This window comes from Pithys albifrons, chromosome 13 (assembly GCF_047495875.1).
Source record: "Pithys albifrons albifrons isolate INPA30051 chromosome 13, PitAlb_v1, whole genome shotgun sequence".
Classification (NCBI taxonomy): domain Eukaryota; kingdom Metazoa; phylum Chordata; class Aves; order Passeriformes; family Thamnophilidae; genus Pithys; species Pithys albifrons.
The window spans coordinates 4,938,398-4,953,024 of record NC_092470.1 but is presented as its reverse complement, the minus strand read 5'-3'; the positions used below and the strand labels follow the sequence as shown (position 1 = coordinate 4,953,024).

Sequence of the window (14,627 nt, the reverse complement as noted above, 5' to 3'; positions counted from 1 at the left end):
TGCACAAGGGCAGGGAGGAAATTAAGCAGGCTAGTTAAGGATGAAATAGCTCCCACTTCCCCACATTAGAACCTGGCAGGGTTTTAATTGAGGCAAAGGAAACTCTCAGGTGCATTTGGGAGCTGAGGACCAGGGTATGATCCTTCCCACAGGCACCAGTTTTATCTCTGGATTCCTCCTGCTGCTGAGTCCCAGGGAAGCAGAGCCCAGCTCAGTGGCACAGGAGTACAACAAGGGCTGGGGCAAGTCCCAGCTGCTCATGGTGACACCTCCAGGTGAGACCTGCAGCTCAGATTGCTGGAATTTGCAGGTGGAACAGCTCGGAGCAGCATCACATACTCAATCCAAGCCATCCCTGGGATCTTGGCTGGGAAAACCCACCTTCTCCAGCACAGCTCTGCTTTGGGAGAACTGTGTCTCCAGCCACGAGGGGAAAGAGCCATCAATTCCTCCAGCACCACTAAAAGCATTTATGGTGTCAGCCCTTTCAGGAAAACAATCCAGCCATCAGCATATCCCTGGAGACACTGGAATCCTTCCCAACAAGCTTAATTGTCAGCAGAATGGCTCCACCTCCTCATTTTGCCAGCTCAAGCTTTGTACCACACACAGCACCCTTTTCTTCCACTTCAACTCAGCGCCCCAAACTCCTGAATTACGATCCATTTGCTTCCTGTCTTCATCCTGATCTCCAAAGCATCCTCATCTTGACATCCATAGCATCCTCATCATTGGTGGATAATTAAATCCATCAGCCAAGGTCACATTCAGGAAGTTCCTCCAGGTGGGACATCAATTCAAATCTTTATTCCCCAAAGAGAAAGTGAGGAAGGTCCAGGACATACAACTGATGCTTCCAGGGAGGTGTGGGACAACAGGATTTATTTCTGAACTGCATCCATGACCCATGCAAGTAGCCAAAGGGATTCTTGGAGGCAGAGATTTTGATGCAGGTTTTGGCTGGATGCCTTGCAGGTGCCTGGGCTGCTCCCATACTAGGGGAAAAAACCCAACAGAATCTTTATCCCCCAACTCACTCCCCCCAAGGATAATCTTGTTGTTTCAAGCTTTGCAACAGCGTGAAGAGCTTGGAATGTGGTTTTTTTATATGGAGTGTGGAGCTGTCTTAGAGAAGGGCCACCTGCTAGCCCAGCTCCAGCTCACATTTCACTGGAAACATCCCAAAAACTGTGGGAACGTGCTGTTCTCTGTGGCAGTGGGAGAAGGGTATGGTGGGGCACTCCTGGTGAGGATCAGACTGAGCTTCCAGCTCCTGCCCACCCCAGACCACCAACCCCCTGGGTGTCAGTCCCCAAATATCCATGATGGGACTAATCTTGGAATGCTCAGCTGGCTCAGCAGCAGGAGGCTTAGAAGGAAGGGACTTCAGCTCCAGTTGCTCCAGTCAGAAGCACGTGCTCCAGGGTGGGAAAGAGCAGCCCGTGTAATTCTGGGAAGAGCAGTTCAGACTCAGAAGGTCACCCCAAAATGCTCCTGACCCTGCTCCAGGCACCTCTGCAACCCCAATTCCCCTTCTGCAGCCAAATCCTGACTCTTGGGACACGCCTAGTCCTCCCTGCAGCACTGAGATCCCAACTTGGCTACCTGATCCCTGCAGAGGAGATCCAAAACCACTCTGTGGGGGCAGGAGGAGCAGGATTAGGGCCAGCAAAACATGGGAGCAACAGTCTGAGCTTGTACCATCATCAACACCCACATCTCCCAGAGGCTCCAGCACACTCCTGTGTGGTGGATGTCTCAAGGAAAAGGGCTCAAGGAGCCATCAATACACACCCTGCCTGCACACACGCGTGTGTCACATCACTCACCGTCACCCTGGATATTCCAGGCTGTTTGCTGGAAGGCAGCCACCACTTTGCATCTGGTTACCTGGTCTCCCAGCAAACAAACCTCAGTTCAAATCATCTGTTGTGCCATTGCACAGGGGCAGGAAAACTCTCGGCGTCTCCCCACGGCACCGAAGGATGATTTTTCAGAGAAGGGGATTTCTCTGCCTTGTTTGCAGCCTTTGAAATCTGCCTACAGAGATGTGAGATCAACATCCACCCAGGGGCACCTCCAGGCGTTTTCCCTGTTGGAGAGGAGAGTGGAGTCAGAGCTGGCTTGGCTCAGAAACCTGCCCCAGGCTGCAAGAAAGGCTTGCTCGAGGGAAGAGACCTTCAAACTCCCTGCTCCAGGGAGACTTCATCCCCAAATCCTACTCTGTCCCCATGATGGGCAAAGCAGAGGAGCCTCCCATCCCCCTGGCCCTGCAGCGCTCCCGACTGAGGGCTGAGGAGAAAACCCTGGATTTTGAGTTTGAGGCGCTGAGTGCCCAGTTTAACCGGCAGGGCTGCTACGCCCTGCGGCTCACGGTGGAGAACCCGCTGCTCCAGGGCTCCGGCGCCGGCATCCAGCTCCGCATCAACCGCGGGAACGTCGTCCGGAGCAGCACCGGCACCACCGACACCATCGAGCAGCGCCATCCCCACCAGATCTGCTCCTTCCACAGGAGGAAATTCACCTTCACCCTGCCCAGAGGTAAGGGGCTGGACACCACAGGGATTGTCCCACAGGGGAGGTGACTCAGCAGCACAGATCCAGGGAAAGCAGAGCCTGGCTCAGGCTTGCAGTTCCCTGTGCCGCACTCACACCTTCACCAAACTGTGAGCTGAAGTCAAAGCTGTCTGAGTTTCATGGGATAGAATAGAATCATAGAATGGATTGGGTTGGAAAAGACCTCTGAGATCATCAAGTCCAACCCTTGGTTCAACTCCAGTCCCTTTACCAGATCATGGCACTCAGTGCCACGGCCAAGCTCAGCTGAAAAACCTCCAGGGATGGGGAATCCACCCCCTCTCTGGGCAGCCCATTCCAATGCCTGAGCACTCTCTCTGTAAAGAAGTTTTTTCCTGCTCTCCAACTTCAATTTCCCCTGGCAGAGCTTGAGCCCATCGTGCCCCCTTGTCCTATTGCTGAGTGCCTGGGAGAAGAGACCAACCCCCACCTGGCCACAACTTCCCTTCAGGGAGTTCCAGACAGTGCTGAGGTCACCTCTGAGCCTCCTCTTCTCCAGGCTGAACACCCCCAGCTCCCTCAGTCTCTCCCCACAGCACTTGTGCTCCAGTCCCTTCACCAGCCTTGGATGGGGCATGTCCAGCTTGAAGAGTGGGCCAACACCTCCACCCAAGATCTAGACATATCCAGGCTGGATAACCCATCTCCTAGTGCTCACAGAGCAGAGCTAAGCAGGGCTGCTGAGGGACTAGCCCAGGAGATGCTCCTGGGACCTCCAGCATTCCTAAGGAAGACTTCACTCTCCACCATTCCCGGCAGGTTTCTGCAAGAACGACAAGAACCACGACGTGCGGCTGCACATCGAGGCCCTGCGCTTCCCCAGGTGGGCAGAGAGGCTGAGAAGGGGCAGGCGGGTGGGAGAAGCCTTCTTTGCCATCTACCCCCGCCCTGACCAGCCCAGGTTGAAGCTCTCTGCAAGGACCAACGAGGACTGGTACCACTACAGCACCGTGGTGGCGTTGCTGCGGGTGGGCAGCGAGCAGCCAGCAATGCACTGCGGCCGCCTGGCCTTCACCGCGTCCCTGCGTGAGCACCGGCCACCCCCCGTGCCCACTGCACCCCCTCCATGCTCACCCAGCGCCCAGGAGGACCAGCAGGCAGCAGGAACAGCCTCAGCATCCCCAGAGCTGGGGATCCCCTGCTCCTCGCTCCGTACGCCGGAGTCAGCTTATGACTCACTGCCCACTGAGGTCCATGTCCACTCCCCCCAGGTAGGAGAGCCTGGATCTGGGGGCCAGAGGTCCTATGAACCAGCAAAACAAGGGCAAACAGGCCTGTTTAGGATGGGATGTGGTTCTATGAACCAGCAAAACAAGAACAAACAGGTCTGTTTAGGATGGGATGTGGCCCTAGATAGGTTGGATGGTCCCATAGGGGTTCCAGCTGGAAGAAAAGCAGAAAGGGAGAGATGGCCATGGGTCTGAGGGGTGACTTTGGGAAAATGGCACAGCCTTGCCTCAGTTTCTCCCAGAATTTCTTCATTGGCACAGGCTGCCCAGGGCAGTGATGGAGTTACCATCCCCAGAAGTGCTCAAAAAACACATAGACGTGGCACTTGGGGACATTGGTTTAGTGCTGGGTTAACTGTTTAACTTGAGCTTAAGGGTCTTCTCCAACCTAAATGGCCCTATGACCTTCTTTGTCCAGAGAAAGACCAAGCTGGGACAAGCTCCAGGTGCTTTCAGGGTGTTGGTGAGATCACAGGTACCCAAGCAAAGCAAGGAAAGTCAAACCATGCTCAGAGCTGTAGGAGGAGATCATTTATGGGTTCTTTCCGCCACAGCGTGGTCCAACCATGGTCTACCATCCACAGGACCTACATCTTGCCACTACAGCACTTTTAGGACAAGAACTTCCACCTCACCTGTATCCCACTCACATTCCTGGGTGGTCCAGGAACACCTCTAGGAAGGTTGAGGCTCCCCAGCATCTCCCCACCCTTCTCTACCTCACTGTTTTAAGCACTGGGAGCAGCCAGTCCCCATCAGAGGCAGCTGAGAACTGGGCAGTGCTCCCTATAAAGGATGGAGAGAGGGCTGGGCTGTTACAAAATTGATTCATAATTTAATTCGTTAATTAAAGGTTTGTTCTTTTCTTTATTTTCCTGAGGCAACTGGGGCTGTGGAGGAGCAATCCCTAGGGGTGCTTAGAGGGTGTATCTAAGTCTAAAACAAATGTTGTGGAGGTTGTGGCTGTTTTGGTTGGGGATTTTTTTCTTTGCTTCTTTGATTTTTTTTAATTTCTAGCAAAGGTTCTGCCCCTGAAGGGTGAGGTCCTGAGCTTGACTGTTAGAGGAAGGAGCTGGGATACAGAGGGGTCTTCCTGGAATGTTGGAGGAGATGTTATAGGGGACACTGGAAGGAATGGGAAAGGGGTTCTGGATCTCAAAGCTGTGTCTTCAAACCCTTTCTTTTACCCCCAGAGTCTGCAGGCTGGTCCTGTGCTCAGCTCCTCCCTAGAGCTCCTGGGTGGCTCAGAGGAGCATCCTTCCTCCTCCTCCTCCTCCTCCTCAGTGCCTGCTGTGCCAAATTGCAGTAGCTTCCACTTCTCCTCTCCAGGGTACACCCCAGATCCAGCCTCCTTGTCAGTGCAGGTGAGTACAGCTGGTGGAGAAGGCAGCATCATAAATTAATATAAAATGCTATTCTTTATAGTTGCTTCCAGTGCTAGAGAGGAGATGGAAGGGTAGAAGGGGACATGGGAAGCTCCATCCCATCCCTGGCTCAGCCTGGGTACCAGCACTGCTCCCAGGTCATCACAACCCCAGGCTGGTTGTGGGAATGAGGGAAGGAGAGCCTATACTTTGCATTTTTAGTACCAAAACACATCCCTGCATGCTGGCCAGGCCCAGGCAGTGGATGGTGTCACCCAAAAGGCCTTAAAAATGAGTGTGGGCACCTGGGGCTGCCACATCTTAAACATTTCACTTCACAGCTCAAATTTAGACTTAGACAGCAAAAATCATTGGTCAGAGCTACAACAGGCTGCATTTTCTTCCTATTAGTTGTGTTAAAAGCTGTCTAAACAAAGGAAGAAAAGACAGCCCTTACCCCAGGGGCTCCATTTCCTGCATCTCACTGGAAGAATAACACACCCATTGCTGTGTTGTCTGTGCTGCTCTCGGAGGTGTCTCACACACCTGTGAAAACACCACTTGAAAAGCTGGACCACAGTGCTGGAGATGGGATTGTTCTCATGGACCTTCCCCGGGCATGCTCTGGGCTCTCTTCTCCTTCCAGGGAGTCCTGGTGGGAGAGTCTGGGATGCTGGGATTGGTAGCAAGGTTGTCTGTCAACTCCAGGCCATGGGGAAACGCTGCTGGCTCAGGGATGGGCTGGCAGCCCTCCCTCAGTCCCCCAGCTCTGGGCTTTGGCAGTGAAGAGGTGACAAGGGACACTGCAGGGGGTGGCTTGTGGCCAGGGTGCAGTCATGAGGATGTCCTTAATGCTGGCACGTATTCCTTGGCCCTGGTGACTCCGTGCATGAGGTTTTAGGGCCAAATTTGGGTTGTCACTCCTCTCTCCTGCAGGGTGCCCTGCACAGGGGCTGCCTGTCACACGAACCTTTGTGCCTTGGCTCTCTGCCTTTTGTGGGAACATGCAGCTGGTGGCTCTGGGACACTTGGAATGTGTATTTCAAGGGAGTTCTGGGGTGCTGGAGCCCTGCTGAGCTGCTATCTGGGACAGCTCCCTGCGGGCAGGATGCTGAGCGCCACAAAACCTGGGCATCCTGGAGCAACTCCTGGCCCTTCACAGCACTGGATTTTCAAATAGATGTGCTATTCCCGCCCTGATCTGCCAGAAATTTACTGGCCAGAGATGCTGATTAGCGAGGCCTGATTGAGTTTGCTCAGCAAACGTCTAGACAGACACTCTGTGGAGGGGTGGGGATCGATCGCAATCGGCTGCGATGCGGAGCAGGATGCGGCGCGGGGCCGGGGCGTAAGGGAGGCATTAGCAAATGCAATCTCGTTCCTGGGCCCCCGGAGGGAATGCAATAAATCACCTCCTGCTGATGTCACCCAGCAAGTATTTGCCAGGATGGATTTTATTTAAGAATTAAAAGCTGGGAGGTTTGGAGTGGGGCGGGGGGGATGTTGGTTCCTGCCCTCCTGGGAGGGCTGGACTGATGGAAAATGTGTTGAAGGGTGGCTGAGCTGTCCTGCATCATGGCATGTGGTTTTTAACCTCCAAAACCACTCCTGGGATGCTGCAACCTGGAGCAAGCTGGGAGATGCTTGTGGGTCTGGAGCTGTTTTGGCTCTTGGTGGTCCAAACCTGAGCATCTCAAAGCATCATATGTTGACCCTGCAGTGCATGGTGAAGGTGAACCATAAACTGAGGTCTGAGAGAACAAATACTGTCCAAATTCAGTCAGGACTTGAGTGATCAATAGTTAGAGGATTCAGCAATGCTGGGGATAGGGAGGGGCAATCTCAGAGCTGTGAGGGGTTTCCTCTCAGGGCTGCAGCTCGGACTGGTGCCCTGAGAAATCAGCATGCTGAGTATCTCATCCATCTGTTTTGTTTTCCCAAAGAGGGGGGAACAGCTCCTTGATGCTGATTCTGTGCCGAGAATCTCCTCTGTAGGATGCTGGGGATGATGGATGAATGCTGAGCTCCCCGCAAAAGGCCAAGGCCCGGGGATAATGATTTTTTTCCCTGAAACCTGTGGATAATGTATTCCCAGGCACGGAGCAGGAGGCTCTGCTGGCTGTTCAAATGCCTGCTGCGTGTTGCAGAGCCAGTTGGCTCCCTAATTGTCCCAGGACCTGGGCACAGCACCGAGCAGATCAATAACATGCCATGGATGATCTCTCTGCTGCCAGGATGGCTGAAAATGAGGTTTGGAGCTGCCAGCCCCAGGGATAACTCCTCTCAGGGAAGGAGAAGAGGGAAATGGGCTCACCAGGGTCCTTGGGCACCTCACAGCAGAGCTCAGTTAAGGGGAATCAGCCAGCAGGTCAGCAGAAGTCATAGGAGAGTTTGGGTTGGAAGGGACCTTTCAAGGTCTTTAAAACCCTGAGAAGTCTGTCCCTCCCTCCAGAAACCATTCCCATTTCACTTCCCCAGTGATGCTGGAGGGAAGGAGCCAGCTTTTGGAGATCCCTTTGGCAGCTGAACTTGGTTTCAAGCCCACAGAATACAGTTTGTTTCCAGTCTCCCTTGTCAGCTGGCAGTGAGTGCCCAGCCCAGCCCCGCAATCTGCTGCTGTCAGGGTACAAAGAATTGCAACAAACAGATGGGTTTGCACACAGCTTGTGTCCCCCCTCTGGATTCTGGTTTACCAGGATGCAGAGGGATCAGGGAGTGGGGTGAGACCCAGCTGGGGCTGCCCATGGGGAGCACGGCCCATACACACCATGCAAAGTCAGCTCAGGCTCAGGGAGCTTCCACAGGTCTCAATAATAGGACCAAACCCACTCCTGGCTTTGTGTACAGTGTTTTGTCCCTTTGGATTGTCCATGGAACTGCTCTGACTTGTACAGTTTCAACAGGTCTGAAAAATGAGACCAAACCAGCTCCTGGCTCCACTAATGTGTTCTATCCCTTTGGATTCTCCATGGAACTACTCTGACATTTGAAGCTTCAATGGGTCTGAAAAAGGGGACCAAGCTGGCTCCCGGCTCTGCTCATACTGTGCTTTATCCTTTTGGATTCCCCAAGGAGCTGAGCAGGTCCCCTGGCAAAGCCTGTGGGTGTAAAGTGACTTTGTGCAATGTAAGTCATAGGGGTGAGGGAAAAAACGTTCCCTGGGAGTAAAGATCACCTTTATTTTTTAAGCAGGATATAGAGAGTAAGAAAGGACTCCTCAAGCACTGAAGGAATTTGAGACAGGGGGTCCCTGGGGGTTCTGAGCAACAGCTGGAATAATTTTGGCCCCTCTTGTTTGGAATTCAGGCTGGGGTTTCCTTTGTGAGTGTGCCAAGGTGTTGGTTTTGGGATGAGATCTTTCATTTCTGTCCATCTGCAGTGGTAGGGGATGCAGGGTGAGGATCTGGCTCTGGGATCATGATGCTGTCACGACGTGCCCTTCATCTTCCAGAGAAGGGCAACGAGGCTGGAGAAGGGACTGGAGCACAAGTGCTGTGGGGAGAGGCTGAGGGAGCTGGGGGTGTTCAGCCTGGAGAAGACGAGGCTCAGAGGTGACCTCAGCACTGTCTGGAACTGCCTGAAGGGAAGTTCTGGCCAGGTGGGGGTTGGTCTCTTCTCCCAGGCACTCAGCAACAGGACAAGGGGGCACGATGGGCTCAAGCTCTGCCAGGGGAAATTGAAGCTGGAGAGCAGAAAAAACTTATTTGCAGAGAGAGTGCTCAGGCATTGGAATGGGCTGCCCAGAGAGGGGGTGGATTCCCCATCCCTGGAGGTTTTTCAACTGAGCTTGGCCGTGACACTGAGTGCCATGATCTGGTAAAGGGACTGGAGTTGGCCCAAGGGTTGGACTTGATGATCTGGGAGGTCTTTTCCAACCCAATCCATTCTATGATTCTGTGATCTTTTCGAGCAATGAAAGTGGATAAAAGCTTCTGTCTCCATCAGCAGAGCAGTGGGATTTGGGCAGAGGTCCCTGTTCCCGGGTGATGGATGGCTGGGCTGATCCACCCCTCAGCCCGCCGACAGTCCCAGGGAGGGGGGAACAGCTCCAGCCCTGCTCCCAACCTGCTGTCCTGACAACAGGCCGAGGGGATGGGGCTGCCTGAGCTCACTACAAGCCCAATGAGGCTGAAAAACAAACTTTGCTGACAGGGCTCACCCCGGGACGTGGCTGAGATGAATAATGCCGCTCCGACAAGCAATTTGTAGGGCTTTGAAGAGCTGTCAGCCCAGGGAGGAGTGTGCCTTGATGGGTTCATTGGAGGCTTCGCCCCTCAGCATTCCTTGATCGTCTAACTCCGTGCTGGAGGGAGCCAGGAGCCAAAGGGGACCCGAGGCAAACGGCTGTGTGGAGGGCTGCTTGCACAGCTCTGATCTAAAGATGATGATTTAGGGGATGAAAACACATGTTGCTGGTGATGTATTGCAAGGAAATTACATTCCTGGTCACAACATCATTTGGGAGCTGCGGCTGCCCAAGTTAATTCAAAATTCCCTGCATGCTTTTCCCTACCCAGGTGGAGACCTGGTGTGAAAATGGGCCAGTAAAGAGTGACAAATTACATTTTCTTAGCTAAAATGGAGGGAAAAAAATCTCCTCAGATGGTGAAGATGGATCCTCAAGAGGTTTTCCGAGCTGCTTTGTGATTTGCTGGTCTGTGAAGAACAAACTGGCTGCTCCAAGAAGGCGAAGGCTGTTGGCTCTAATTCCTGCAATTTCAGTCATCACGTCCCTTTAAGTGTCAGATAACTGCCTTGATGAGGAAAGCAAATGGGGTTAAAAAGAGAAAATTGCTCCTTTTTAAGAGGTGGGGGGGAGGGAATTGCTCTGATAAATATAGAAAGTCTAAAACTCTCCTCATGCAGCAGCCGAGGTGGGGCTGGGCTGCCGGCCCAGTTCATTATTTGACAGGTGAATTGGGAGTTTTCTACATAAATGGAAGGAAAATGAATTTGGCAATTTTTAGCCCAAAGGGATTCCCAGCTGGCAGCTACGAGGCTCCCCAGGGAAATTGTCTTGCAGTTGACATCCGAGGGGGAAGAACATCCTCCCTCCCGGCGCCCCGAAACAGCCCTGTGATCTCTAACGAGCTCCCGCAGGCTCCCCTCGAGGAAACAAGTTGCTTAAAAATAATAATAATAATAAGCAGAATATATCAAGCTCAGCCTGAATCCAAGGGGAAAATCTCCCTGTGGCTGAGTGAGGAATGGGAGCAGAGCATGGAGGGGGATTACTGGAGCAGCGGGAAGGGAGGAGACTGGCAGGATGAACCGATGAATAAAACAGTGTTTCCTTGTCTTCCTCGCACTTTTCTTTTGTGGGGATCTACTCGAGGGTTTTAAAATGTGGTTTTCCTTGCGAGGGAGTTTGAACCTGCTGCAAAGGTGTTGGGAAATACCCCTTTGGAATACAATTGGGTTTGCTTCAAACCTGAGCTGGGGCTGTCGGAGGAGATGGAGTTTTCCAGCCATCTGGATATTTGTCTTGTTTGGAGCTGTGCTTGTCATTCTGGAGCCTTTGCAGGGGGGAGGATGAGCTTGTGGGCTGCTAGAAATGGAAACCATGTGTGCACTGCCTTCTTTATTTGGGAAGCTGATGGCTGGTGGATGGCCTTGCACATCCATCTCCATGGCATTGTAGAGGATATTTTTCAAGGATAAGGGTTTCTCTGGCAGCAGGTGCTAATTAGAGGTGTCATTACAGGGGGCTGTGTTCTCCTCCCATTCCATGCCAAGCAGCTCCAAGGCACCCAGGAGCAAAACCTCAGCAATATCTGAGCAAACAGGGGAAAAGTGTCCATGCCTGGACCCAGAGGGACACCAACTTTCCATGCTGTGTCAGCAAAGCTCAGAAATTCCCTGAGGAAAAGGAAAATTCCCTGGCACAGGTTGGGCAGAGAAGCTGTGGCTGCTCCATCCCTGGAAGTGTCCAAGACCAGGTTGGATGGGGCTTGGATCAACCTGGGATAGTGGAAGGTATCCCTACCCATGGCAGGAGATGGAACAAGATGGGCTTTAAGGTCCCTTCCGACTCCAAGCATTCCATGATGATTGATTATAATCCCACAGGTCTTCCACTGGCACAGGGAGATCATGGCATTCATCAGGCAGAAACCCTTTGCTCTGAAGGGCAGCATCCTGCTGCAATCACACCCATGCTGGACACACCACGGTGCTGGGGATGCCCATCAGTGCAGCGGGATGCTCCTCTCCCAGGGGTGGGAGCAGGGGGCAGAGGAAGAGGAGTGCTGATACTGTTTTAATCTTCCTTTTAACTGTAATTGCGTTTGGCCAATCCCCCGAGCTCGTTCCGGGAGATGCATTTTTCCCAGCTAGATTGCTTTCCTTGTTTTCCTCATTGGAGACAGGCCAGGGCCTGTGTCGTGCCAGCTCTGCATTAATAGAGCCTCAAATGAGATTTCACAGCCTCAAACCTGATTAGTGACGAGGCTCCGGTTGCTTCCGAGGGTGGGGTTAGACAGACGAGGAGCCGTGATGGTTGGGAGGGGGTGCAAATCCATACAGAGATGGGGTATCACTCTCTACTCTGGCACCCTCAGGACTGATATGGAGACTGATATGGACACATCTCACAGCCCCAGAAATCCATGGATTCAGGATATTGGAAGAAGGCTGGTGTAGGTAAAGAATCCACTCACACATTAGCCACTGAGACTAATCCATCAATTCATGAATTCAGAAATCCATGGATTCAGGATGTTGGAAGAAGGCTGGTGTAGGTAAAGAATCCACTCACACATTAGCTGCTAAAACTAATGCATGAATTCATGAATTCAGAACTCCCTGGATTCAGGATGTCGGAAGAAGGCTGGTGTGGGTGAAGGATCCCCTCACACATTAGCTACTGAGACTAATCCATGAATTCATGAATTCAGAAATCCCTGGATTCAGGATGTTGGAAGAAGGCTGGTGTGGGTGAAGGATCCCCTCACACATTAGCCACCAAGATCCTGCTGTAAACCTGTATTTCACCCCATTTTGGTGCTTGATGAAGTCTAAAATCCCTCTCCCCACCCTGGTTTCCCTGTGCCTGGAGGTGTGTGCCATGATGGAGCCAATCAGCTGTTAGTTGGCTGCTCCCCCCATTAATGAGAGATGCTCTGTGATGTCCGAGGGGCTCTTGGTGTGCTCTGACATCCCAGAGCCTTAAGCTCCAGCTGAAAGGGGATTGGATCTGCTGAAGTGCCCAGAGGACACCTGGGAATCCAGGATCCTCAAGCTGTCCATGCTCCAGGATGTCCTGGACCATCGTCAAGACATACAGGACCATCTTCAGGATATTCTGGACCATGCTCTGAGTTGCCACATCCATACTCCAGGATGTCCTGGACCATCATCAGAACACACAGGACCATCTTCAGGACATCCTGGACCATCTCTGGGTTGCCCCATCCATACTCCAGGCCCATGCCTGGGGCATCCTTGCCACGCTCCAGCCTTTCCTGACCTTCAACCCCACCATGGCACAGTGCTGGAGGTGGAACCTGTGGCCTGATCCTGCTGGTTGTTTAAAGCCAAGTGGCACTTTATTTCCCATCTGGGAGGGGAAGCAGCTCGTTGGTGTTTAGCTGCCGTAAGGAGGCTTGAAAGGAGCCTGGGGAGACATCACGTAGGAAAACTCACACCAGCTCCAGTCCATCTTCGTTCATGGAGGCAACTATTATTTTATGGAGTCTCTGGAGGAGGATAAAGCTGACACATTCCCAACAGCTACTCATAAATTGCCAGGAGCAGGGAGGAGCTTGGGGCTGGGGATGATTCTGTGACAGCATCGCTCCTGGTGTTAGCCAGGCTGGGGAGCTCACTACAAAGGACCACAAGGGTCCTGTTCCTTCTGTGAAAGGACAGGGATTGATGTCTTTTCCTGCAGCATCCCAAGGAGCTCTGGGAGGGTTGGATTTGGAGCTGAGGAGGTGAAAGCTGCAGGTGTAGAGCCCCAGGCTCTCACTCTGTGCTCTTGCTGCCTCATGAAATCAAAATTCAAGGAGAACCCTGAAATCACCGACCTTATTCCTGGGAGAAAACACAACTGTGGTCTCCAGGTGTGGGCAGGGGCTGGAGGAGCCCCCGCCGTGCCGTGCCTGGAGGTCCCTGCTGGCTCCCAGCCTGGCCTGTCCTCCCTGAACTAAACGCTGGGCTCTTGAGGCTATTTATGTCTTGTCAGCTCGCAGCCAGAAGCAATTTAATCTTGGCTGAGCGCTGCTGAAAAGGAGCTGCTGGGCCCCGGTGCTTCGTTGGAGATGATAAAGAGTTGATAGAAAAACAAATTACGACGATGGCAGCTCAGGAGCCGTTAATCAACCTCCCCGCAACAGCACAGTGTGAATAATTAATAATCATTGTTAAGGAGGATTTAAGGGCGGCTTGGGGTCAAAGTGCTGCATGGGATCAGGGAAGAGGGTTGTGGGAGATGCTCAAGGTGCTCTGCAGAAGTCAGTGATTCTCCAAATGTCCTCAAAATGTTCAAAATGTGGTGCCACCAGCTTGGGCACACTTGAAATGGATTTTATTTCTACCTCTGCAAGCTACAGGTTGCAAACTCCTGGGGGGGAGTGTGTGGCTTGGAAGGACGGAGCAGTTTTTCTCCCACTAAGATTTCAAAACCAAGCACAGGCTCTACCTGTAACTGTAGGGTAGAAATTCTTCTCCCTTTCGGGAAGAAATACTGAATCTCCTCCTGGCTCTGAATAGTGACTGGGGGTGGGGTTTGGGTAGTTAATCACAGGCTTGCTGAGGGTTTGAGGTTCTGGTTGCCTGCAAAGCCTGGCATTGTTCACACTTGCTATTTTTAAAATGGTTTGTTCTCCTGCTGAGCTTATTTTCTTAAGTACTTGTGAGTTTTTCAGTAAAATCCTCAATAATTACCCTGCTCTCACTGTTGCTGATGCTAAAACCTGTTCAGTTTTTAGATGTAAGTACAGTGGTGGGGATAAAGATGTGTACTAAGAAACCTGCTCCTGTTACCTGGAATGTGAAAGAAAATAGGGGAAAATACAAGAAAATGTCCCAAAATAGTGATCTGGAGCTGTAAATAAAGATGGTGGTAAGACACTGATCCAGCATCTCTGCTTAGGTCCAGGGCTCCACCCCAGAGCAGGGCTCTGTCAGCAAGCTCTGAGGTGTCTGTGCAGTTAAAGCAAGGTTGATTCCTGGCTCTGCCAGCTGGAATTCCTCCAGAGTGGGGTTTTAGTGAATTTTTGGCCAGGAGCAAGCTGGTCTAGTGGAAGCTGTCCCTGCCCGTGGCAGGGGTTTGGAATGAGATGAGCTTTAACATCCCTTCCAACCCAAACCATGCCGGGATTCTGTGATATTTGGGGTGAAAATGTTCACTGAAATTCCAGAACTGGAGCCTGAACAGATGCTCTCTTGACAGGAGAGAGGGTCTCCAGGGAGAGCATCCCTGCCTGCATGCCTGTGCCTGCTTCCTGCCTGCAAA

The 14,627-nt window shown here is 52.3% G+C and overlaps 1 protein-coding gene across 1 annotated transcript in view; it reads left to right on the top strand.

The window, feature by feature from the left end:
• The first annotated feature begins 2,234 nt into the window (after nucleotides 1-2,234).
• Nucleotides 2,235-14,627, top strand: part of CCDC33 (coiled-coil domain containing 33) — a 43,437-nt gene continuing 31,044 nt past the window's right edge. The window contains exons 1-3 of the mRNA XM_071568826.1: nucleotides 2,235-2,541; nucleotides 3,337-3,788; nucleotides 5,000-5,170. Coding sequence (XP_071424927.1) covers nucleotides 2,235-2,541; nucleotides 3,337-3,788; nucleotides 5,000-5,170 — 930 coding nt within the window. The remainder of the gene's footprint in view (nucleotides 2,542-3,336; nucleotides 3,789-4,999; nucleotides 5,171-14,627) is intronic.